Source organism: Polyodon spathula, chromosome 20 (genome assembly GCF_017654505.1).
Source record: "Polyodon spathula isolate WHYD16114869_AA chromosome 20, ASM1765450v1, whole genome shotgun sequence".
Classification (NCBI taxonomy): domain Eukaryota; kingdom Metazoa; phylum Chordata; class Actinopteri; order Acipenseriformes; family Polyodontidae; genus Polyodon; species Polyodon spathula.
Window position 1 is genome coordinate 11,891,049 of NC_054553.1, and position 27,918 is coordinate 11,918,966.

Consider the following 27,918-nt stretch of genomic DNA (forward strand, 5'->3'; position numbering starts at 1 on the left):
TTATGGAGCCGTGGTCCTCCTTAGGCTTTTAAAAAGTAACAAATAATTAAGATATTATGATTGTACAATTATCTAATGCTAACTCTGTGTAAAATTCCAGAAACCACAGTTTTATTAGCCGATATGAAGAGAGCAGTATAAAGCAGTGGGGATGAAATCTCATTTTTGCATATCTGTAGAATCTATTAACCAATTGTTATGAAACTTGATATTAACATAATTTGGCTTAAGAGAATATCAGATATTGAGAATATTAGATGCTGGGGATATATGGAGGTGCCTGTCTATCTGATCTATTCATCTGTATGTCACATTTACATTTTTGCATATACCGGTATATGTTACGGTAAAAGTCAGAATTCGGCAAATGTTACAACTTACTCGAATGCACTATTGTTCCCTTATCGTCACATTTCTCAATTGGTCATGTGTAACAACAATGGTACTCGTGTGATACTTTAGATTATAATAGGTGAACACTTATGTTGGTTGTCATTTAAACTACATTATTTAAAAAAAAAACACGTGGTATGTTGTTAGTAATTACACGAACAATACGAATGTAACTATAATTGGCTTTCTTCAGTCATCCAATGGAATACTTATGCATCCATATAACTACTTTTTATTCTAATACAATTTAACGCTTACCACACGTACCCTGGACAGATAGACTAGGATAAATTTTTTTTTGTTTGTAGAGACTATACAGTGGTAAATGTAAAAAACCGTATATACACAAGCCTCGCCAGATGTGTAACACTAGCCATTTTTACGAAAGCACATAAGGAGTCAGAAATTAAGTCCTCAGTTTTCTACTTTCTCATGATACGGTTAACGTACAATCAAAGACGGATTGACTATGATATTAGTACGGTGCATGAGTTACAGTAATGACAATTGAGCAGTGTAAACATGGTACTGAACAATATTGTGATCCACTTATGTAAATTTGTGTATACAACAATTCACAATGGTGCTGAAGGATATTGTACTTTGAATACGTAGTAGTTTGATGAAAAATAACATTATGTTAAATGCGAATTTAAATCATTTAGGACCTTAGTTTTTTCAACAGAAAATCACACTTTGGTTATGGCACAAATACAGTAAGTAAATTGTGTGCCTCCTTGAGTCTTGGCAGCACATGCTTGTTGCTGTTTATTTGGCGTTCTTCCGTCATCCTGGAACACTGTGCTGGATCACATTTTGCACTCCAGATTAGCTTGTAATTGTGTTTTCATAGTTGGTTAAATCACACGTAAGTACAACCCTGTGAAAGGATTGATAGGAGCTGTAAAGCGCACAAGCCTGGAAAACGATTTGTAACATAACTGTAACTGCTGTAATAATTTAGAAATGGTTTTGTTTTCATCGTTTGTGACTCCATACGCTTGAGGTCATTTATATGCATGAGAATAACAAGGAGTGGTGTATTTAAAAGGATATTCCCACATAATGTTATTAACCCATGCTGGTCCGAAAGCATTGTTGCCTGTACAGTTATTTCATTTATTTCCAGTAGGAGGCACTTCCGGTCTTGGATTCCTGTTCTTTTCCAGTTTTATCTTAATGAATAAGTAGTTTCGGGATTTAATTGGTTCGGTTTAATAATTAAAGACGACTGGATTTGCCAATGTTGCCTACCCAAGCTATACTGTATCTTATTGGAACAGACAAGTCTCACTGCTCTGAAACCATCAGCCAGTGTAATTAGAATTATTAAATCAAAGGCAGTCTGTATTCAGGACTGTGCTGAGGTGAGATGGAATTATGAAGAGTGACAAGATCTTAAATTGATCATTTTTAAGCCTCAGGTCAATCTTACTGTATTTTTAATATTTCACCATGTCTCAGACAATTGAATGTTTACTTAATAGATGATTTAAGACTTGGGATTCATGAATAAACTATTAATCCAGTTATTTCACTTCACTGCTGTCATTGAGATAACAGTTTGATGGTAAGGGAGAGTGAGTCCAAGTCTTTTAACAATCGTATTGCATATAAAAAAAAAATGTTTTAAGAAAACTGGAGTGTATTCGTTTATTTAAAAAAGGAACAAACTTGTTGTTTTACATTCTTGCACTTACTGCAGTGTTGGAGATGTTGGCTTTAACAAAGGGTAGAAGGACTACTATTTGGACAGGTGATGTAGGCCAGTAGGTCTGGTCTGGAGCTCTATTTGTGAACATACTATTTTATAACGCTTTGCTGTTTGTGTACTGTATTGTAAAACTGCTTGGGATTTATTAATGTTCAAAAATATAATTTCTATGCTAAGAGATTGCAACCAAAACAGCACTTCTACCCATCTGAAACCACACGCTTCACAATCACTTCACAGTCACGTGACATGCGATTAGGTGACTGTGTTTCTGAGGTTTTCACTTTTCTAGTCGACTGTTCGATGCAACCTTTAGTTTTAACAAACTCGCCTTTTAATGGTTTAACCAGCAATGGCCACCATTTGTAAAAATTCAGTAGACCTCATTGCTTTCAATGAGGCCATGCAAAATGGATGGTTTTTAAATTAGAACCCACATTTGTAGTGTAGGTGAGCATTTGTATTAGTTTGTGCAGAATGTCCAATGCCTGAAAACTGCTCTGAATGCTGAATTATCCTTAACAACGTGTGTGTGTGTGTGTGTGTGTGTGTGTGTGTGCTCTGAATGTTAACTCCACGTTGATGCATAGAAAACAGAACTTTCCATACAAATAAGAGCAATGATGTAATAGCTGTGAGGGTGGGTCATTCCTTTGACGGTGAATGGATAATGATGAGGGGGTGGGGGTGCAGAAATCAACTCAATGATATACTACCTGACATTAAAGAGAGTTTGTATTGAGCATGTCCAATATTTCATTTCTTATGGGGCGAATCATATAGGCTATAACTTGCCTTGCCTGTCTGTGTTTTTGCAGGTTGTATAGAGGTAATGATGCATGGAAGGAGAGACAGAACCAGGCAATATTAATGGATGTTCTACAAGATAACAGCTCCTCTGCACAGGAACGAAGCCCTGCTCAGATTAATGGGGAGAATGAAGATGGTAAGAAACCCTTAACATCAGCGATATATAAAAACTGAAAATGCTTAAAAACTGACATCATGATTGCTTGCTGTTGTGTGTGCTGTTTGTGTTTTAGCTTTCAACCAGACTAACACAACTATATCAAACATCTCCAAATCTCTGAAGGTCACTTTAGGATTGTAATAGCGATATCATGAAGCATCACAGCTTGACGTCTCCAAAAGTCCCATAAATAAAATATCTACTACATGTATCATTGTGTTACAGATATGCATCACACTTCAAATGCATATCAAATGCAGTGCAGACATGAGACCCTCAATACCCAGACTGCCGCTCCACACAAAGACACACAGGTTTTGAAATTTAGACTGGCAGTATTGGGATCGACCGCTGTTTAGATAATTAAAACTGCTTGCATGACTGCTTAATTTGTATAATATTTAAAGGGTTTGAGTATGAGTTTATTGTTATTTCAAGATGGAAAATATCCGTTATCTTGTAACAATTTAGTGTGTAAATTACTTGCCCAGTTTCTTGCGGTTAAAGAGAATTATTATAATGGCCATTCATTACCTATATATTTGATTTTTTAGATCAGTTCATATTCCCCATTTTCTTCTGCGGGTCTTAACCACTGCTTGTTACAGAAATAATGACAGAAAAAAGGATTCTCTACTTTTTAGCAGTTTTTCTTTTCTTTTTTTTTTACTTATGTGGAGGTGTGTGTGTGTGTGCATACTGTAGGTATGTGCACAAGTAACACGTAAGTGTCATTTTTTATCATGAATTATAGAGGTGATCTGGTGATATGTAAAAAGGCAGCCTAACATTTGTATATGTACATACTGTGGATTTAGATCACAGTGATCTTCCTTGTCAAGGTGCTGATAGCTCTAATTCTGTAGCTAGGAATATGTGTGTTTCTGACAGACTCGATAGTATCTTTAAGTGATGCCTGAAATTAATAAAAGTAAAATCATTTGCTGGGGTTTATTCTTTCACTCCTGTAGTGTTATATTTCAGCTGTCTGTAATTTGTAAGAATACAATATTTGAACAGCATGTCCGGTAACACTTTACATTAAGTTTCTCTAATTACTGGGTATTTACATAGTAGTTACATAGTACATGCATGTATACGTACACATCATTACAAGGTTATTATGCATAGTTCAATGCACTTAACCTGTAAATCATTTTGCACGATGTATGCAAGTACACGATTGTATCAGAAAAGGGTTAGGGTTAGGGTTAGGGTTAGAGTTAGTGGGGTGAGGGTTAGGGTTAGGGTTAGGGTTAGGGTTAGGGTTAGTGGGGTGAGGGTTAGGTTTGGAGTTAGGGTTAAAGTTATATCATGCAAAAATATACACATTAAGTACATTGTAACTAGGCATAATAACATTGTAATTATGTGTAAGTGTGTATTTACTAACTACTATTTAACACACCGTAATTAGAGACACTTAATATAAAGTGTTACTGATTGCCAAACACTAAAACACAGACTATTCAACTAAGTAACAACAGTCAAAATCCAGAATATTCAAACAAAATACATTATGAATTTACAGAGAAAAATAATTTTGAGTTATCTGTGGAAATAACAGAGAAACATGTGGAACCTTTAAAGAGTATGTGGCTTCAAACATAATTGCTTTTTTACAATCTCCTTACTGTTTTCTGGCGTTTGCAGTCATTGTGAGTGGTTCTGTGTCCTCTCCAATGCTTATTTATTTTCTCTAAATCTTCCTTTTACTTGGCTTTGATGAGCTTGAGCTAGAAATCTAAAGTGCTGACACTGAACAGCCTCATTCATTCCATTCAAGCCATGTGACAGTATGACCATTCAATGCATGGTTGAAAGGGCACCTTGTCCTGATTTGAATTGAAATGAGGAAGGTTGCTAGTCCCGGCACTTGTGATTCTCCAGACAAGCTCAAAAATAGGTAAAGGCATATTGAGAGAAAAATGGTAATAACTCCACGGAGGAGCAGCCAAACCCAGGACCAGTCAACATGATTGCAGGTGCGGTAAAAGCAAGTAGAAGCAGAAATGAAACTGACATTCAAAGCTGCTTCACATTTCACAACTGTGCAATTAAAAAGAGAACGCTTCGTAACTGATTCCTGCTTAATATTGCTAGTACTAAATGAAATTCACATGCAATGCAATAGTAAATACAATAATGAAAAGAGAAGCTGCATTTACTACCATAGGGATTCTGGAAATGAATCTGCACTAAATAATTCAAAAGCCTTTTTGTTTGATTTCTGAATATTATTCTATGATTTAGAATGCCTGGCAGTTGGTTTTCTGTTTTCTGAAGAATGACTCCGCACTGTGAGAGTCTGTGTTATTTATAGCCAAAGAACCGTGAGCTCCCAGTGGACTGATTTCATTAACCACTGCCAGCGTGGTCTGTGTTTTGTGGGCATGTGCTTGGCTTCCGTTAGATCATGATCTTTTCTAGCTAGATCTCTATTTGATAGGTTTATAGGGATTAAATTCAGCCCTACATTCCTGTTCATAGTGGTGCAATGACAGGGATGTATTGCTTTTCTGGTGGGATACCAAGCTTATACATTCACACTGGTCCACTCTAGAAATGTGAGTCAAATCCCTGTGAATATATTTGAAGTCCTCGCAAGTGATTATAGCCAGTGGATAGTTTTTTGGTGGTCTGGAGGGGGTTGTTTTATGCCTCCACAATTATGAAGGTAACTGCACATTTATGAATCAATCCAAGAAGCCGTTTGCAATAATGATGATAAAGACGTTTAATTTCAGAAGATAAAGGCTGGGTTCACAGACCCTGATTAGTACTAGTCTTGTGCTACCTTACCTACATTAGGTAGTCCAAGACTAATGCTAACTGGGGCCTGTAAAACTAGTCCCAAAGTTTTCACTTTAGCTTCCCCCAGTTCGACTGCCCAGTATAGGAAAACAAAGAGAATTTGACCCATATCTAGGAATTGCTATGAGCAAAATGTTCTGTCTCTTTATTGCTAGCGTTACTACTTGTTTGGCTTTCTGAAATATTTCTATCAATGCCTTTCGTGACGTATCAAACAAAATCAATACAATAGCAGTTACCGCATTACGTAGCTCAGGCATCCAACCTCATTGCACAGTTAAAGTGGTAACCAAATACTTCTCATGAATCTTTACATGCACCTCTATTCACTGTATAGGTTTTAGGGCTGCTTAGATTAAATCGAAAATCGATTTTTCTTTCAATTCCATTCCTCATTATATACGTGGATATAAATACTGAATAATCAATTCAATAATTACATTTTTATAGCACGCATAGTTAACACATTATTTAAGTTTATCAATGAAAATGCATTCTGCCTGGCTATTTACAGTATTCCTGCCAGACAAGCAGTGGGTATGCTCTTCTTCTCCTGCTCGTGTTAACTAGCATCTGATTTGCTGGTCCCATCCTACCAGCCAATCAGTTTTGAAAATGCTTTGTAAGTACACCCCTCTGTGTGTTCGAGGTAAACAAAAAAAAAAGCTTGACTCCAGAGCAGGACGACAGGCTTGTATTCCTGGCAAACAACATGTACATAACTGTGCACATTGAAGAAAACTGACTGTATATAGTTTGCGCTTCTTTGGAGTTTCAAAATGAACTGTTATAAATGAGTATTTAACAATATCCGCATTGTGTGTTTCACAGATAGTGAAGGCTAGATGTTACAGTATTAACAAGGTGCAATGCGTGATGCTGCAACTGTCACTAAATAAAAAAAGATGGTTTTCATAAACTCGGGTCTAGTTTATATAGATTGCATTCCAAAGTACTGTAATCTGTTTGGAATAAATATTTTAGTAACACTCCTATAGTATGTTAAACTTGCTTTAGGCTTGTTGCAAATGTTTTTTTTCTTCTGCTGACTCTACCAAGGCGTAATTACCCCTCGCATTCGATTGGTGTGCACAAGCTTTTACTTAAAACAGCCATGATATTAAAATAATCACATCGGGAAGAGAGGAATGGAGCGACAATATATGTGGACGATTTTGTGTGCCCAGTTAATCGATTGCTATTTGGAGGCTTAACTGACAGCCCGAATAGGTTTTAAATGTGCAGTTTTATTTTTTTTATTTAAAACATGCATCTGGTTCTACACTCGGTATAAAAGTTTGCTTGCTTCCAGGAAATCTGTTACACATGCAGTTCCCAGGCCAATTCAGAAGTGTCGGTAAAAGCTTTTTACTGGTTTCACAGCATGTCACTCATTAGGGGAAGGAGCTAGTTGGTTACTAACAGGAAAGAAAGCCCTGAAGGGGTGTGGACAATTTAACTCTCCAGGTAAAACAGACCACGAAATTGCAGCAGTATCTGAAGCAAGGCCTGTGAGATTTCTTTACTCCAGCGCAGTACCAGATATTTTAAAATAAAAATAAATGTTTGATAAAACATTTCAAAACTGGACTTTTGAGATATATAATGGAAGTGCACAACGGGGCAAATGTATATAATTATTTTGTTAGCTGCAATTACTTTGAAGGAGAGCAGTCAGACTCAGATTTACATTCTCATCTGCATGCTAACTGTGAAAGAACAAACAGCTGAGCAAAAAAAAAAATCGAAATGTTTTAAGCCAATTTGAAACAAAATAATAATAGAGGTCATTATGTAAATAGCTACCATTAATTGGGCATGCAAGCTGTGTCTAAAAATCACATCATGCCTCATATCTTTGTGCATAAAAACAAATTATAAAGGTCATTCTGATGGTGCAAAAGAAAATAATGTTCAAACTGTGATCTGGCATTGGAATTCATACATTTCTTTTGACTTTCCTTCTCTGGTTATTACATTTAAATCCCTACATTTAAAAAACAATAATAAATTATATTATTTTGCAGACATCTTTGTATATACATTTTGTTTACAGCATATTTACGTAAAATGATTATCTGATTATCTTAGTATACTGTGCTTCCCTTTGCATGTCAGTAGATATCAGCTAAGTACTATAATTCAATGTCTCTTGCTTGGGGCCTTTGTTTCTCCTGTTGTAACATTGAGGTGGAATTTTCCCCTTTATAAAAAACGACTGTAGGAAACACTTTGACAGCCTGGTCCTGCTGCTTCAAGCTGGATATAAGCCGTTCCAGATACTAAACCATTGGTGACAGCTCTGCTGCTGTAGAAAAAGATGTTTTGTTTCAAATGTATATATACTTGCATTAACTGCAGCTGAATAGTTATCCAGGCAAAATACATGTGAAGCTATTTGTAAAGCAGCTGTGTTTGTTGCTGCTGCTCATGTTGTATTAATTATACATTTTCTTGAGCTGACAGAAAGCTGAGGGTGTATTAGTTATATAGCGGTTCCCTCTTTGTTGAATTTCACTTCATACCATATCCTATTACTATGTCTAAAAAGGGTTGTTTTTTTCTTGCATACAGTAGACATTCAAAAAGGTAATAACAGCAACACCTACAAAAAAAGGCTCCAATTGCTGCTTGGCTCAGGAATTGTGTTTATATATATATATATATATATATATATCTTTTTTTTCCCTAGGATCATATGACCAGAGGGATGATGTGAAGCCATGTGCTGCTGCATATGCTGCAGTTACATTTTCATCCTCGGCTCCAGCAACGACTGACAGCACACAGAAAGAAAACGAAGAGTGTCAGCGGGTTGTGCCTCCGTTGACTTCAAAGGAGCCCTGTATCCTGAGCCCTCCGTCTCCTCTGAGGCTCACAGAGGTACCTGATCACACTTCAGATGACTCTTCCACACATGCCACCTCCCTCATATCCTGCGTTACCAAGGGGGTGAGCCCCTGGTCCCTGCCAGAGGATTGCGACCGAACCCCGTTCACCATCATGGAGCCAGGTGGTATATCGGCTCTGACTGGCGACTGCTTGATGCCGCAGAGCCGCACCTGCCTGGGTTGCTTTATAGAATCTAAAGACAGTGTCGACGCTGAGCCAGGAATCAGCCTGAAAATGGGGGATATAAACAGGGATTATGATACCTGCTCCATCTCAGATATAGGGATTCATTGCATGAGCACAGGAGAGAGTGCAAGATATGGGGATCAACTGCTTTCTGATCAGCTCCTAAGCTTCCCACTGCATAAATCAAGGACTGCAGACAAAAGAGACGTGGAGAAATCTGACAGTGATTCAGAAGACCCGACTCCAAAAAATGATTACGAGGGATTACTGTTAGACAAATGCAACGGGGATGAGGCTCTGCTATCAAATCCCAATCAGGATTGGGGCTATTTTGAGTCCTTTATTAGTGAAAGTAAAATCGAACTGCTTGACCTATGCTCCAAAAATGAGCTCTCTGTAAACCTTTTTTCCGAGGAGGATGTGGACAATTACATGTTCGATGATGACGACTCCACCCTCAGCAGTGACGTGTGCTCTTTAAAGATCCGCTACGAATCCTTCCAGGATAACTTGAGGGAAAAGACCAACACCCTGCAAGAGGAGACTCAGTTTAACTTCTTCCCCAGTGTCCTTGTCAACTGCACGAAAAAGGAAAACGGCCCAGTCAAGAAGAACGCAGACTCTCAGTTTAAAGCTGGCGAGATAAGCCTTTGGGATAGCGAAGACAAAGCTGATACAAACAAAAGCTGTAACCCTGGTGGTACAGTGCCGTACTTACCCGCTAAAAGAAACCATTTCTTTGACTCCAACAATTCTGCTGAAGATTCAGGGGAATACAGCGACGACGACAGTTCGTGCACGGGATCTTCTTACGACACTTTCAGGGAAGCTAAGGAGTGCAGTAGGTTTTTATCCAGAGAGAACTCCAGTTCATCCAGCCAGCTAAACTACGGATTAAGAGCCAAACGAAAAGTGAGATACAGTGACGACTACCTGTATGATGTGGATTCTATTGAGAGCGAAAAGAATGCAGAGAAAAAAGAGCTGCAGCCATACGGCCCTAAAGAGGAAGATGATGACGACTGGTGCCCAAAGAAGAGGCGAAAATCCTCTCGGAAAGAAGCCCCAGTTATCATTAAGTATATAATCATCAACCGCTTCAAAGGAGAGAAGCACATGCTGGTAAAACTAGGCAAAGTTGATCCCACTAACACAACAGTTAGCTTAAACGATGACCTACTGAACAAATATGAAAAAATGGCTCCCTTAAAAGACTATTGGGAAAAACAGCAGAGCAACAGGAACGGTCTGGCTATTGGAGATAAACAGCATTTTCATAGGAATGGTTCAGATCCGTCGTTTAGGCCTAGCCCTCCGAAAAGAAAATATAAGATTGCAAACAGACATAGGATTCAAAGAATTCAAACTGTGGAGCAAATGCCAAACAAGCAGGGCTCTTCTTCTGATCACAAGCAGGAAAGCCACACTACAGATGATGCAGCCCTTCTGGGCATGCCATTAACAATAGCAACCCCCAGCTGTGCAAACAGATTAGACTCGAATGACATAACACACACTGGCTCAGAAAAGAGCAGATCACAAGAAAGCGAAGATAAGGGAATTGAAACAAAAATTGTCAGAATAAAAAAATTCAAAAGTGAAGCCAGATTGAGGAGCAAAAGAATGAAAGCCATGCAAGAGGATAGCAAAAGCATAACAAACCTAACAGCGATTTGCCCTGCTTTAGAAAACCAGGACTCTGTAGGCATGAATGATGTTACTATTCACTGTGCTGCTAGCAGTCCTCATTTATCTGAAAGCTACAGTACTGATGCTGATGCTGAAAAATCTACTTTTTTACCAGCCACCACCTGCTCATCTGACAAGCCTGTACCATCTGCTGACATTGCTACAAGTGTACCAGTTGTCCCTGGAGGCTATCTGCAGACGTTGCTGGATGCATCTGATTCATCAAATAATACAGGGATCTCTTACTTCTCCCAACATCCCTCTGAGCAGCATCCTGTCAGTGTTTCCCACACGGAAAAGCAGTTCACTTCTCTGCAACTCGCACAGAGTTGTGTGCTCTCCCCACCCTCCGAGTCAGAGCTTCAGCAGTCGCCCCACCACCTTGAGATTGAGCAGAACTTTCCTCCCATGTGGCACAGCGAGCCCAGCAACAGCCAGCCTTCATTTACATCCAATATCCCAGAAACTGCTCTGCTATCAAGCAATTTCGGGGTGTCTGCTCAAATGACAGATGACATGTCTGGATATGGCCAGCTAAACCTGAACAGCAACAGACTGCCGTATCAGAAGAATTACTTGCATGTGCACCCCTTGCAGGCTGACACTGATTATCAGGCATGCCAGGTACAGTGTGGAGAGGGACATTTTCAGTTTCAGCAAGACACACTAAGTACAGATGATGGCAGACTCGCCAGTTTTGATTCAGTGGGTTCATTGTCAGCTACTTCTAGCAATTATAGCTCTTTAAGTTTAAAGTCCTGCGAGAAGGATGGTGAAGATGACATGAATGATAACTTCTTAGCCCACTGCAGTCCCAAATTGGTGATCCAGCAAAGCATTGATGAGATTATCCCCCTGAAGGAGTCAACAGACTTGCTGGACATTTCAAACTTCACTCCTGATAAGTTCAGACATTCATCCCTGTCGGAGATGTCACCTCCTGACACGCCAAATTTGTCTCCTCAAGTTACAGGGCCAGAAATGAAGTCCATGGGGAAGGCTAAAGACTTCCAGGATTCCACTGAAGCCATTCTGGGCAGCTCTCAGGATGTGAACTGGAACTGTAATGTCCTTCAACAGCAGGAACATCACAATAGCCCATTCATGGTTAACGGTCATAGATTTCAGTTCCACATGTTCAATGATGATGATACGGTTGGTCTGGTTGAGAAATCCCCCTGCCTGGAAACCTTTGACAAGCAACTACATGAAATCAGCACCAGCAGTGCAAAAACTTCAAAAGCAAAAAAGAAATCAACCCCCAAGCAGGCTGGGACTGATCAGAAGAGCGCAAAGAAAGCCAGAAGCCCAAAAGGCAGCAAAACATCAGAGAAAAGTAAAACTCCTCGACAAGGGTCCAGATCAAAGAAAGGGAAAAATGGCACAGAGGAAAAGAATGTTAAGGCCCAGGCTGGGGATTGCAAGACGGCACTGAAAGATCCCATCACAATTCACAACCCTGGCAACTTTGTGCTTTCTAATGACTGGTCATTAGGTAAAGACGCCAACATGAGCTGGTCTGATCCTAGCATAGCACAGAATGCGAATCTCCTTGACGATGATCAGCGAGAGTTTGAAGAGCCCTCAAACATCCTGTCCAACATCGCTTCTGGAATGGCTGAGGTCCAGCGGTTCATGATGGCCTCTATCGAGCCATTGTGGAGCCCTGCAGCGAGTGTGTGCCAACCCCCGGAAGCCAACAGCCTCAAATTGAAAACCCTCAAAATCCTTGCCAGCACCCCAGCAGAGTCCAAAAGGAAAGGGAGCAGCAGCAGCGTTTCCCCTGGGGTGATAAAGAGCCGGAAGTCATCCACCAAGAGCACATGCAGCAAAACCCAAGTGAAATTAAATATTTCCAGCCCCCCACTGCCCAGCATTGCACTGGATTGTAACGGAGGTATGTCGCCAAGGTGTGTCTTTGATAAAAGCATTACTAATCTAAGTACTTCAGGCAATAATGGCCCGCCGCATAAAAAGATGTATCGTCATAAAACAAGCGCAAAATTTCCAAGGGATGAAAACAGTAAGGGAAAACGAACAGAACGCGAGCAGAATAAAGACTTATCAGTGATGGCCTCTTTAGAAAAACTGAGGTAATATTCCGTAACTGTGGCTACAATGCACAAACCCTGCCCCACTCTCCTTTCTCACTTTCCTTCTACCTGATAAGCCCTATGTCCCCTCGTTTTCCCTGTTGACTCAAATGCAAGAGTTGCATGGCAAAGACATTCCCCCTTTGTTTCCAGAGAGAGAAATGAATAACTTGCATGAAATGTATTGTACTTTTACAAACTACCTATTGAGTAATTGTTTCCAGCTTGGCTGGGTTTATACAACCACCATGGCTGCAATTTTCTGCTATGTTGCTGCTTCAGTTTTAGTTTTTTTTTAATTGAAAAGCCTTGAAAAAAAAAGACACTACATTTTTTGAGCCTTTTTTTGTGAAATAATATTATTAAACTTGTCATCTGCTGCCCCCTTCCACAAATATCTATATACAATATATATATATATATATATATATATATATATATATATATATATATATATATATAATATATATATATATACACACACACACACACACACACACACACACACACACCAATACATATACATAAAAATGACTTTTTTGTATTCGTTGGGACAGAAAACATCTTTTCTTTAACCCAATTGGAGAGATCGTGGTCAGACGTAATGTGTTGATTAATACAGCCGAATTGGGACAATCTGCAATACCCTGTAGAAATCATATCATCCAATGTTGACAAGCTTAAAATCGTCCTAAGAGTGTGGAATAAATTGTCTGATTTTTCTGCAGGGAACCAGACTACAGTTTTCTTAAAGCAGAAAGGGGCCTTTTTGTTGTACATGTGTTTTCGAAGAAGATACTATTTGATTTTGGAATGGCATTATTTACGTTCTGTCATTTCTGTGAAAACCGCTATGCGGGCCTTTTAAATGAAAAGTGTGCCCCTGAGCTGAATTTCTTTACATGCCTGGAATATGTTGAATATAAAGTTTAAGTATGCTCTTAAGTTGTTTCAAAAGTGAAGTTTGTTAAAATGCTGTTGTACAGAAACATATGCACTACTTGCAAAAAAGAAAAACCTGTGCCAAACAATGAACCAGAGATTGACTGTACAGACAATTTTATATATCGACGTGAGCATTTTTCATGTTTTCATTTGGGACTCTTGAAGGAAAGCAAACATTCCAGCAATGTTTTTTCTTTTTTTTTTTTTTTTGAGAACCCCCCCCCCATTGAAAAGCACCTGCAGCTGACAGTGGTACAACAACTCACATTTTACCAAAACCTAAGGACTTTGATCTTGTCAATTTTGCCAAATTTAACTTACCTTAACTTCACCCGGCATTGTGAATCTCAAACAAGAAACCATCCTGGGTGCTGACAAATCTAGTTGTGTGCGCAGAAGGAGATAACCTGTTGCATTAATCCCATGCAGTTTTATTGGATTCTCAAAGAAATGGTAAAGGCATCAGACGGTAAGTCAGTATATTTATTACAACAAGGGCAATGTCTCATGGATGGTTTGGTTGCTTCTAATTGAGATTTTTTTTTTTAAAGATCATCAATTCTCAGCAGGCTGCCATGCTGCATGAATGCTTGCTTTGCTCCCCCATGTTTTTTTTTATTGTTATGTCCGATCTTAAGAAGTCATGTGATAGTGTGCCCTTTCAACTTTGCAGACTCCACCTGTTTCTATAACACCGGTATACCATGCAGCAGGTGGAGTCTGCAAAGTTGAAAGGTCACAATATCACATGACTTCTCTAGATGTAGATGTTACCTGTTACACAGGAAGTGTATACGAAGAGAAAAACGTGTGCTTATATAACAGACAGTTACAGTTTCTGAGACTGTGATCCCAGGACTTTTGCATAGTGGTTAAGATGCAGGTTTGCACCCAGTCCTGTTACATTCACATGAAACACAGTGTTGTGGGAGGGTAAGCAGGCTTCACCCAAGTCAAAGTGAAAATAAAGGCTGGAAATCAAACGGTTCAGTAATAATGTTGGACTTGTGTTGTTAAGCCAGTGAGCCGCTAGAAAATGTACTTTTGTTGTGACACTTTTTTTTTTTTATATACAAACTAATATATTTAAAGTGAGTGTAGATAACAAAGTAGCTCCATACATTTCCCCTGCCTTGCACATCCATTGACTTTATAGGTATTTTCATTTTAAAACTTGAAGGGGCATATTTTCAAAGCATTATCTTGCACTCCTATTGTTTGAAAGGAGAAAAAATAATGTATAATGTTACAAAATGAGTTACAAGCATCTTGACGGTGCTTAAGAGAACTTGAAATATATTACTTAGTTGCTTGGTTCTAGTTTTGTAAAATTGAAAATAAATTTTAAAAAGCAGATGTTAATTAAATTAAGCACTGAAAATATGGTCTGCTATCTGGTAATACACAAGGTTAAATAAATCTCTGTTTGCAAGTCATACATTTAGACTTGCACTTCTTATGTCATTTCACCTAGAGAGTGAATCTATACCCACCCCTTTAGGGCTTTATTTCCTGTCAGTAACCAACCAGCTGCTTCACTTATAACTGACAAGCTTTGCAGCTAGTAATATGCATTGAACTCCAAAGACACTGCTGGGTTGAAATGATCGAGGAATTAAAGCAGTAACAGATTTCCTGGAAGGCAAGACAAGCCAATTGAGAACTTTCTTTAACCTAGCATAGTACCAGATGTCATGTTTTGAAATGAAAATACATGTCTGCTATAAAATGTGTTTATTTTCACAAAGAAATGCAGCTACTGTGCCATCTCTGAAACATTTTAACGACTGTGTAAAATACCCTTTCAAACAGCATGAAATTGTGCAAACTGTGCCAGTGTAATACCGTCAAAACCCTTTCACTCAGCCAAAGAGATCACGCGAGTACAACTTTCAGACCTGTCAATCAACAGATAATTCTTGTGGCAACAACAGATTGTTCTCGTGCAATCTGAAACACTGAAAAGACCTAACACATGCACTCAGGCCTAAATTTATAAAGGGGAAAAACCGATCGCAAAAAGCCAGGTAATGTGTGAGTTCAGTACGGCCGCTTTCATTGTCAAAATAACGGCCTATTTTATAAGACTAATAAGGTAAAGGAGGTGATTCTGCAATCAAGCAATTTAAATACCCCTCACCGCAATTATCGGTGGAGAATTACACACCTCTCACAATAAATAGCGGGTTTGGATCAACCCTGCGTGTGTAGGCTACACATTCCAAAAGAAAATGAATGGCACACAAAGACCTCAGCCTGGTACTAGCCATGGTAATGAGGATGCTCAGAAGCGAAAACTGAAATTCACCAATATGGAGTTGGAGATTTTGGTACAAGCAGTACTTGTAGCACATGAAGATCGCAATACATCACCAGGACAAATGAATAAAATACGGAATGTGCATTGACTTTTTAATAAACAAATGTACCGCTTCAGAGTTTGTATTCTAGGTTTCTTATACATTACGATGCATCATCCAGTTACTGTGCTTCGCATTTTAGTTCAGCTTATTTCGTATAGAATAATTCCAGACGTATAGACTTTTCAAACTTCAGAAAGAATACATTTTATTTACTTACATACCAGAATGTCACATTGCAAAAAATACATTCTGTAGGCATTACTAAAATGAATTGTATATGACACTTTTTCTTTCGTTCCATCTTAATCTCCTCCACCGTTTGTTTACATGGATTCTATATTCTCTATTTGCAGACTTTCTGTTTTGTCATGTAAGCTATGAAACATGATCTGAAAATTGGAGTTTGCAAAACAATACGGTACCAGTATTATAAACCATAATTTACAAACTGACTTGATCAGAAGGGTTAAAAAATGAGCTCTTTGCAAAATGTTATTAAATGTTTCTTTGTCCTTGAAAACGATGTCTCCTTCTTGCTACAGACAAGCCTCCCACATCACCTTGCCTTTTATATAGCCTACTGTCTGACTGCAGCAAATTAACACCTGCTTTTCTTAAAATTATCATGCAAATACGAGGCCTGCAATAAATTAGACGGAATATTTAATAGACCTCATTTGCAAAATCCCCTCCCAATTTTAGCGGTTTTGTTCAGAAACGCCCCGGAATTACATATACATCAAGGGCTAAAGTGCACAGAGACGTTACCCCTGCAAATCACATATTAATTGCATGTTCATGCCATTGTGTGTGTTTTATAATCCCTATCCAAGAATTCAGAAACCTCAGCGCCCGTTTTATGTGGGTCTCAGTGCTTAATTTGTAAGAAAGGTCCCACGATTGAGGATTGACCCACGATTTGCACTATTATCAGCAATGTGTATGCAACAGAAACCACTTGTAGGTTACAAAAACAATTATTGAAACTTTAGGCTAGTTGTTAACTTAGTATGTTTTTATTCTCTATTAATTAAAATAGTATTTATTGGAAAAGCCAAGAGAACCAGATCGTCATTATTTGTATTGTTTTGGTTGAATATAATATAGCAGGCTAATGTTCCTATTGATATATAGGCTATATATATATATATATATATATATATATATATATAATATATATATATATATATATATATATTATTGTTGTTCTTTATTGAAATTAATGTTCAGCTTTCGTATTTTGTTGTGTACTGCTCATTTAATCAAACCAAGTAGTGTAGGAAGCTGCTTGTATCGTTCATGACGTTTTTCAAATCAAGTAAGCTTATTTGTGTATAAAAAACGACAATAGCGTTGCAGCCAGCGTCATCTTTATTAAAGGCACTCAAGCTGAAATTCTAGTAATTTAAAGTAGGCTACAAACGTGGCAGCGGACTATCTATCTTTAACACGCAGGAACATGCAGACTTAATACAACTGGGTTGAGATTTTAAAAATATAGCATTTTATGAGAATTTTAACTAGAGGTACCAGTGCTATGACTCTGCACAGCCAGCAGTTCCGAGGCTATGCCCCGGCAAGCCGTGGTACAAATTAAGCACTGCATGCACACCCCTTACTTACCTACACAATAGTGACGTGGCATGTTGACTTGGAAACCACACCCGCTTCAGTGGCGGTATAGCCTTTCACACAGGCAGTTATGACGGTTCCTTGCCATTTCTGAACCACCTCTCGAGGCGGTTCAGAGATGGCATAAAATATGTTCTGTGGCGGTATAGGCAATTGACACAGACCTATAAGCTGCTTTAGTGGCGATTGTGAACCGTTATAACTCTTCTGTGTGAAAGCACCTATGACAGGTAAGATTTGTTACATTTTTTTGCTAGTTACAATGACTTTGAAGTATGTTTCCTTTCAGTTTGGATTTTTAATGGTAGTCTTTATATGACTGTGTTGTAATGCCAAAATATTGTGTTGACTATCCCTAGCCCGGTAACAGGATAATATGAGCCTGTTATCTCCACTCTGAAACCTGGTTTGGGAAGGAACAAGCCTTTTCTGTTGTGAATTGTTAGATTAGTGGATGCGATCATGTATCAGAGGCCTAGGGATTACTGTATGTCTTTCTGTATAGCTGGTAATCAGAACTGCTTTGATATGACAATTTTGTCATGGCTGTAGAGTAAAAAAAAAAAAAAGAAGAAGAAGAAATTTGGAGCTGGGAGCCTGGAATTACAACGAAAAAAACATGGTGCACATTTAGCTTGCAGGGTTTTGCAGGAATATTGGTCATACTGGTGTTTTTAAAGCATGTAAATCTAATTAAATCTCACTTAACAAATCTTACCTGTAGGGCATTGCCACTTGCTATGCAGGCCTTGCATTGTTGATTTATGGTTCAGCTGTGAAGGCTGCTTCACAGGTTCATGATTGTGTAATTTGTGTTAGTACATTTATACAGTATTGTATAAGTATGTTCTGTAAACTAATAAAAATTGCTCTTTAGTTGTCAGACTGTGGGAATTTTATGAGGTTCAATACGTTTTAAATTATGGAAGCACACAAATATATTATGAATATGAATACATGAAATATTTTACATACAAGCTGATAACTGAATACTTATGCAACTGTGATTAATCTGTTTTTCTCTGTAAATCTTGCTTATTTATATTCTATACGCATTTTTTAACTTTATCAATGTGGAGTAGTTTGTGTAGATTCACATGTAAGGTCTAATTTGAAAGCGTCGTGGAGTACGCTCAGGTGCCAACAAAATATGAAAACTTTGCAGGGGGTGAATACTTCTGCAATCCACTATATATATATATATATATATATATATATATATATATATATATATATATATATATATAAATTTAGAAAAATCAAACAGTAGGAATGTACAGTAAAGAAAAGGGTTTGAAGGAAGCTTTTGGGTGGCGCATAAAGGCGCTCTACGTGGAGTGCAGGATACCCCCTATAGCCTGGAGATCACTAGTTCGTATCCAGGCTATGTCATTTGTCAACCGTGACCGTGACTTCCCAGGGGGCGGCGCACAATTGGCCAAGCGCCGCCTGGGTAGGGAGGGCTTAGGTCGGCAGGGTAATCCTCCAGGGTTGTCCTCCGGCTCTGTGGGTTTAGTGGCTTCTCTGTGGACCTGCAGTGCGAAAAAAGTCGGCCTGGTAGGACACATGTGTCTGCCGCCATTTTGCCAGTTTACAATTGGCGAATCCAAATTGGGGAAAAATGGGGTAAAAAATCCATTTGGAACTACTAAATTAAAATAAATAAATAAATAAACAAATAAAAGAAAATATCAGGATGTTCCCAGTTAAACTCCCGGCTCAGCCACTGACTCACTGTGTGTGAAACTGAGCAAGTCACTTAAGCTCCTTGTGCTCCGTCCTTCAGATGAGACATAAAAAAAACAAGGTCCTATTGTAAGTGACTGTCACAAAGACGGCCTGAGTGGGTGGCATCAGACCAGAGCCAGGAAATAAAAGAACGAGAGAGGTGGAGTTTGGTGGAGCTGAGCAAATGGTCTCGCTCAGCATTTAATAAATAAACAGAACAGCAAAATAAAAATGTGGTAACATACAAAAACACAGGGCATGGCACTGGTAGCCAAAATAAACAGACAAACAAAACGGACTATACAGACAAAACACGGTGAGCTTCTTTTTAACGATTATTATTATTCTTATGATTATTTTTACCTCCGTCTCCAATCCCGTTCTTCACTCACCGAACACACAACCCCGAGTATGTGAAAACATGCTGCTTTTATGCAGCTGTACCGAGACTCGACTGCGTCAATCATTCAGTTGGAGTCTCGGTACAACTGCACGTGAATTAATAAAGTGCAATTTCCCCGTGCTCACATATCATTACATTTTACTTGCACGTGAAGTGCTGTGCAATCCTCGTGCCTAAATACAAATATACATTTTAAACACAGACCCGTTTATATCCTGTGTACCAATGACTATACACCAACATTAAACACACAACACGCAACATATAACAGAAAATACACACGGGCGGGCACTTTGTCACAGTGACTGCAGCAGTTGTGATGCATAGTTCATCCCCTATTCTCCGTAAGTCGCTTTGGATAAAAGTCTGCTAAATGACTGAATAATATTCAGAAAATGTTTTTTTTTATCGGCAGGTATTAAATGAAGCCTGTTAAAAAATTGTTCATTTCAGATCAAGAAAAGCTGACTTTCCAACTATACAGTGATAATCAACCAATGGCAATGAACTTCCTTATTAACTGATTTAAAAACCTTTTATTTTCACCCATAGTAACGCTATGTGTGTGTGTGTATATAATATATATATCTTATCTATTATATATATATATATAATATATATATATATATATATATAATATATATATGAGTTGTTGGTTTGATCACGATCGGGTCCATGTTGAATCACACTGACTGATTGCGTAGTGTAGACAAGAATAACTAGTGAAAGCTTTGTTTTGTGCTCTGTAATTGATCCGTTTTTAAGATATTTTATTCCTTATTAATGGCTAAAAACTTCTAACATGTTAAAGGGAACTACCCTGCTTTTCCGAGTATATACTGTCACATACTTCAAGGGGCTTAATATGATTGCAATGTGGTTTTAGTAGTCTGCAGTATTTACTATGGTCACTGCAGTTCAATGCAGAATTTACAGCAAGTAAAAAGCTCCAGTTGTAGTAAAATATACATTATACACAATATAATCCAGGCATATTTGTATGTTTCATATGAAAAATGTCATTAGGTATGGTTTTAGGTATGTGTGAAACAGAGTTTCTGCTTTGTAGCCAGCTGTTAATGGAGCATCTCAGTTTTAGGGAAGGCAGCAGGCCTGTGCACACTGTAGGTTTCACACACCTAGGGGAGGGAATTCAAATGCTTTCTCACTGAAACAATAGCAAATAAACTAACATTAGAGGCACTTACTGATAGTAATGTGGTAAATACGTGACACCAAGCAGGGAACCAGGATGATTAATCGATCAATAAAGGTTGATTTGAGGCTGGCAAAATAAAAGACACGGTGATCAATAATCAGTGAATCATTGCATCTCTGGTTTCAGTTGCATCACGTGGTAGGGACAGGACCATTGCCAGGGAAATAATACAAAATCTTACACCCTGTTACAGAATAAAATAAAGGAAAAATACTCAAATGCTGTACATTTGTATTGTTCTGATTTTTATTTGTTAAACCTGGAAGGCCGGATCAGCCTCTAAGCTCTTGTAAATGCAGAGCTGAGAAGGTCCTTGTGGTGGAGAGCTCAGTCATTGTGGGTCGGAAGAAGATAACCCTAACAAACCCTGTGCTGTACCTGGAGAACGCATTCAACTGATCATTTTGCTTTTTCTCTTTCCAGCTTCTTAAACTGAAACCGGGGGGGTAAATCGAGATGTGTGATGCAGCATTGATCTGCCTGCAGCACATACTGTGGGTGGCCTTTTTGACTCCTGCCTCCTGAGAACTGAATGTACTACTCCAATGTGAACTTCTATTAAAAAAAACAAAAAAACAAACTTAATAAATAGAGGTACCACTGTTGAGGTGCTGCTAATTAATGATGCTAAAGAAAACCACTTCTACCAGAGGAAAAAAACAAAAAAAAGAACACAGCTTGTGCCCTTTTTAAGAATGTACGATAAGTTTTATGTTTGATGTACTTTGGTTTTGACATTCATTGGAAGTACATTTTGCCTTGTTTCTTCTTTTCTTTAAAATTAAGCTTTATAAATATCTTGTTCCTAGAGGGATTCTTGATTAAGGAACACTTAAATGACATCTTGCAAAATCTTGTATATTTTTCAGTGTGCCAATTTGTAAGATATTTTGTAAGTGTATATTTTTCTTAGAAAGTGCTGTGAAGTTTTGTGTGTGTGTGTGTGTGTGTGTGTGTGTGTGTGTGTGTGTGTGTGGGGGTACCCTTTTTTGCGCCTCAGGGTGTTTATAAAAGGATACATAATAACAAGTTTCTGGTTTTAAAAACCAAAATACAAACGGAGAGGGAAAAAAATCAATTGAAAATCTTTTTGTCTGAAATTTTGTAATAAGACCAATCTTGTGAGAGTGTAGTGCTATGATGTTAAAAAAAAAAAAAAAAAGATACAACACAAATTTGTGAACTCTTTGCTGTTTTATAGGTTTTTCATGTAAATTATTCTAGTATTATTTTGTTTTGTTGTAATTGTTGCAAAGGTTTTAAATATTTGTGATTAAGCCTGTGCGGTGAAAATGTAATATTGTTAACTTGCTGAGTTTTGTAATAATGTTTATGGAATAAATATAAAAATAAAAAGGAGCTTTTGAAGGCTGCTTTCAAACAGGCTGAAATATTTTCTTCATTACTTTGTTGTAAAAATTGTTCTGTAGTGTTCTTTAAAAAAAAGGAAGAATGCAGCATTTATGATGATTAAACTGTATTTTAAACCACTGAGTTTAAAATTTGACTGTTTCATCTGTTTAGATATTATACTGAATTTTCAGCAGCACCAAAGTTGTCTTTGCCTTTTACTTGCCTTTTTTAAGAGTTCTGCTGTTTTGTGTCTTCAGAGCATACATCTAATTATTACTACACATCTGATGCATCTGATGCAATGTTGGGGCAGAAGATGCTCTGCTTTATGAAGCTGTTCGATCACAAACGAGTCTGCATAGCCTGAAGCAGAGCTGACTCTATCGATTAGGGTTGCCCTCTGCGAGACCGCCACCCCCACCCTCCACCAGCAAAAAGCATCCTAGTGCCGACTCTAGCAATTATTATTAAAATGTTTTAGAGAATTATTTCTAATCAGGATCAGCTTCCTAATTAGGTCCACATGTAATGTTATTTCCTTCACCGCAGAACCCGCCATAGTGTGTGTGCTTATGCTCATATATTACAATGGAAGAATAAGCGTTCTGTTGATGCTACTTTTCCAGAGATGTTGTAGATTACAGTTTTCTTTGCACATTATCCCTCTTCTGTCGCTCAGCTGCAATTATCAAGTAACAGAAGAGGCTGGTTGGAGTTTTATACTAAATGCCTCACCTAAGATGTATTTTATAATGGATGACTGCTTGTGTCATTTCTCTTTCTGTCTGTCTATTTCATGCCTGCTTCTGGCTGCCAGATCCCCCCCCCATACCCCTCCCTGTAGTAGCCCAGCCATGCTTGTAAAACACTGCCTCAAGGCAATTTCTAGGCATATGAGGATTCATCTTGAAGGTAAGCAGTTCTGGCAAGCTAAGCTGACCTGTGAAGAGCTAGGGTCATGTTTTGTGTATAAACGTAAATTGAGGAGACAGGTTGTGGCTTGCTGTTTAAAAAAAAAAAGCATCTCTTCAAGATGTTGGCTGCCTCTTCCAGAATGTGCAGCAGAAGCTCAGGACATGGCATGAAAAGTGGGAATTTTGCTGAGATTCCCGACTGGCGTGCCATGCCACTTTCCTTCACTGGGCTTCAGATTCATTGCAGCATGGTTATGGAGCCTCTTACAAGCTGCAATGGCGGAGGCTGCAGGCGATGTTGAAATTGTCTGCAATCTGACCTTTTGGGTCTGACCCTTTAACTCACGAGTGATTTACACAAGGATTGTTCTTCAAAGCCTTTCTATCAATAAAGTACAAGATTAACATAGGGGTATATTATCATGTTTCTTCAAAGACACAAAGGTCTGTTTTTCCCGATACCTTTAACAAGTCTGACTTTGTTTTTTTCTTGCATTTTCATTTTCCTGTTCTCTTAAAGAAGGTTTCTTTAAATTCTTCTAGTGTGAACCTTGTTGTTTCTGAACTGTCATCACTGCTTGATTAAATTTCCGTGTTTTTATTTTGTGCATATTTTTCTATCTGCTAGCGTTGAGAGCCATATAGGAATGCATTGTGACGCACAAATTCGTGTATCACAGCAATATATTTTCCCTACTTATGAACATGAAGAATACAAGAATATATGTGTTGCAGTAAAGCATAATATTACCATGGTAACATATAATATACTCGTCAATAGTCATTCAATACTAATGAAACTTATTAGTCTTGTGAATATTTGGGCTGTAACTTGCTATTCTGTTTATTCTAAACCTGGATTCCAAAGGGTTATTCCATCCAAATACCCTGTAAATGTTATTCGATGTGTTTTGTCTTGTGGTTTATTCAGTCTGCATAAGGAGAAGTCATAGTGATTGAAGGCCTGTCTGAAAGACGTGGTATAAAGTGATCACTGGCAGCAGCGAGGTCATCATGTTTGCAGCTGATACAAAGGTTGCAGGTAAAGCTTGACACATAATCACTTCCTGTGTAGGACACATGGCCTAATTGCAGCTACTGTATACTTGGGAAAAGCACAGGATGTAATTAGGCAGCAGATGTTACTACATTCTGTTACCATGGTAATAGAACGCTTTATCACAACAAATATATCCTTGTATTCTTTCATGTTCAGACATAAGTACATGAAAAAATACATTCCTTAAATAAACAGTATGCCTTCCTACATCATAACATTTTCCTGAAGTGTTATTTTGAAACAAACAGCATCCGCAGTGCTAGCAGTACAATCTCCATGACAAAAATACAGACAAGGGAACTCAAACAACAAGCTTCATGCTGAAAAGGGGAACAAGTGATAATGTTGCTGGTACTAATAAGTGATTAAAAAAATCAGATTTTCAGACTCGAATAATCACTGCACATGAATTCTTATCCTTTTAAGAAACTAGGAGTAAAATGCTGACAATTAACCAAAACAGTACCGGCTTATTGGGCTGGATTGCTGTTCCATTCATTTCTGCAGTTCTTAACGCAGAGCAGTCTGAGTCTGTTTTTTTTACCACACCATTACTGTCCTGTCCTGGTTTAGATATCCCATCTTTATTCAAAGCAGCTCTGAATGTGCTGAATGTGTTCTAAAGAATATTGATATAGTTATGACCAGAGGCTATGGCAAGGTGAGGACTGGATTTCTTAGTGGAAATCTACCTTGCCTGCTTGTTCTGTTTAATCACAGACTGTCACTATACTGTTACTCTCTGGACTCCTTGTTTCACTAATATTTCAGGGATTGAACCAGAGGATGTTTTGGCACTCATATATTACTGGGCTGGATATCCCCATGTGCTATTATTAGGTGTTATCATATGTGTACTCTGTATGTGTATTATTATAGTGTCAATATCAGTGTATTATTTATATTGCTGTGTCACCTTTTGCTTCACTGTCCCAAACCTCTCTTTGTTTTTTAGCTGAAATCTAGAAAATGTTTCTTCTTTTGGAAACACATTTGTTCAGCCTAAAAGTGATACCAAAACTGGAGAAAGAACTTGAAACTCTCCTTTATCGCAGCAAAATATATGATAGGGTTAGGCTTCATCCCTAATGTAAGTCAATGCTTCAGCATTTATTCTCTATCTCTTCTCCAGTGGCTGACACAGCCATTTCCTCATCTGTCACATAGGAGAGAAATACAAACTCAGAATGACCGGCACAGACAAAATGTGGAGGTGTTTGAATGACTTGTGGGAGTTGGAATTCTTTTAAAAAGGAATTCATTTCTGCCATTTATTTCCTTTATAAGAACTCATAGCAACTCCTCCACATTTTTGTTCTTCTTGTCACTAACCATTTGCTGATTCTATTGTGTTTCAATGTCTCTTACTTATATGAAATCAAAGTTTATGGCACCCCTACCTTAATGTGGCTGTTTTCCCATGGTTATACTATGAATTTACTATAGCTTACCTTTACATAGTTACCTTGTGTTTTACCATACCTCTCTGGGATTTACAATGCTTCATTATGCTTTCATTGTTATTTATTACCCTTTGCTATGTGGTTACTATAGTCATTTGTATAAGGGCATAGCTTTACTTTATAATGGCTATAACGGCATCCTAATTTTGATTTATTCTAGACCACTATGTTTCTTTCCTGTCAATTCAGTAGGAGGGCTGAGATGCAAATGTAGATGTACACGATTGAAATATCTACAAGAGCACTGATCCCAACTCCCAAATCTATTTCGACAAAAAAATGGCCATAAAATAATCCAATACATTTTATTATAATGTGATATATATCATAGTGAAAGAGTAGCTGTGTCATGTGTTGTGTAAGGCAGGGGTTCACAAACTTGGGGCCAGGAGGTGGGTTCAGGGGATCGCACCACACACAACGGTGTTCTCTCCCAGATGACCCTGACAAAGCATTGTTTCCCAGACCGGGGATCAATTGGTTTACACATCACTGCAGTTAGGTGCTTGGGGTTGAAGCTGTAACACTTCTACCGCTACAAATAAACAACCTATCTTGGGATCAAAATATAAATATTGGGTTGGGGGGTCCTCAGTAAGGGTGCCTAATATTATGGGGGGGGGGGAGGCGTACAAGGTGTAAGAGATGTACCATACAAGTACGCCATTAACATATACAGAGACAAGTTCACAGACCAATGTAAGTGTGTTTTTCCAAGGTCTGCATAAGCATGTGAATAATGTAAAAGAGAATGGGTTCAGTGTAAGGGTCTGCATGTAAGCTGCCGGATATCTGTAGGGTCAGCGGAAACATAAGGTTGTGGTATTGTCTGCACTCTGACAGTGGGATTTCATGAGTACTTTGGATGTGTGTGGCCACGTCAATAATAACAGTGTGCTTTCACTGAACTCACTGCTTTTCAGATTCTCTGTCTATTGGTCTCAACTGCAGTACAATCATCTAATCAATGCTAAATAATAGGGGGCTGTTAGCTGGCTCACTGGTGTGAGTCTTATTTTGTGGATTAACCCGGAATGATTCGCTCAATACAACAATTAATCCATTGTAATACTAATGCTTTAATTAATCATCAAAATCAGCAAGCAATACGGAAAGGCATTGTTTGCGCATAACATTTACGGAGACAACAGAGTGTGCAGCCTTCATGCCTTTTGTGGTCTGACAAAGACCTTGAAATAAGCCTTTTTATGTAGTACTGAATGTTTGCATCTTTCATTACCTCTTCTTTGCTTCACCCAATAACCCACATTGTTTTTGTTACATCATTCCGTTTGCTTAAAATTTTTATCTCTTCAGCTAGCAAAACAATTCTGGTTCCCACCCGCATTAGACATTGTAGCCTTGTAGGTGCATTGATTCACTAAACATCAGTACATTCTCTAATCAAGCAGCGATGCTAGCAACCACTGCAACAAACTCTTCAATACAAACTCTATCTCCTTCTCAAACCTTTCAGACTTGCCTTTGTCTTGAGGAAGGTGACAGAAACTCTTGCAACCCTATCCTCGTACCACCTGCACACTCAAGACAAGACCCTGAGAGACTTCAGGGAAGTGTTTTAATGAGGGGCTATATCCAGGGTCTTATGTACATGATAATTGGACACAATAATGCAGACATAGATTTCTTTTTGAAATTAGGCTTAAAAAAAGAGAGAGAATTTTGATCTGTGACATTTTCAAATGCCAGATTTGAGCGTGGTTAAGAAATCACACTTTATTTTCACTACACTGAAATCTGCCAGTCTATAAATCTTACAGGACACCTAGGTTGCAGGACTTTGCACAGTATCAAACACTATGCTTTTAGATTCCTTGTTCTTACTCAATCCTGTCCTGCATCCAAAAATAAGACATTGAAATCCATTGCATTGGAACCCCATTACCCTGTACTAGTAACAGTGTATCACCCTGAAGAAACCCTGACAAGGTAAATCACGTTTCTGTTACATGAATTCTGCTCCCCTGGTATGCTCCCCTTGCCTTTTCAGTTTGTGTTAACGCCTGTTCAGACCCTCGCTGCTCTGACTAACTTTCTTCTCCTTCCCAGAAATAAATGTGTGCATA

At 38.3% G+C, this 27,918-nt stretch overlaps 1 protein-coding gene across 2 annotated transcripts in view; it reads left to right on the forward strand.

Annotated features, from left to right (window-relative positions):
- Nucleotides 1-22,175, forward strand: part of LOC121295829 (neurite extension and migration factor-like) — a 103,746-nt gene extending 81,571 nt beyond the window's left edge. Inside the window, exons 2-4 of one of the 2 annotated variants that reach the window (XM_041220914.1) lie at nt 2,926-3,053; nt 8,584-12,751; nt 21,465-22,175. In XM_041220914.1, the coding sequence (XP_041076848.1) occupies nt 2,978-3,053; nt 8,584-12,751; nt 21,465-21,477 (4,257 nt within the window). In that variant the 5' untranslated portion in view covers nt 2,926-2,977 and the 3' untranslated portion in view covers nt 21,478-22,175. The remainder of the gene's footprint in view (nt 1-2,925; nt 3,054-8,583; nt 12,752-21,464) is intronic. The other variant, XM_041220915.1, reaches the window with a different exon arrangement.
- The last annotated feature ends 5,743 nt before the right edge of the window (nt 22,176-27,918 follow it).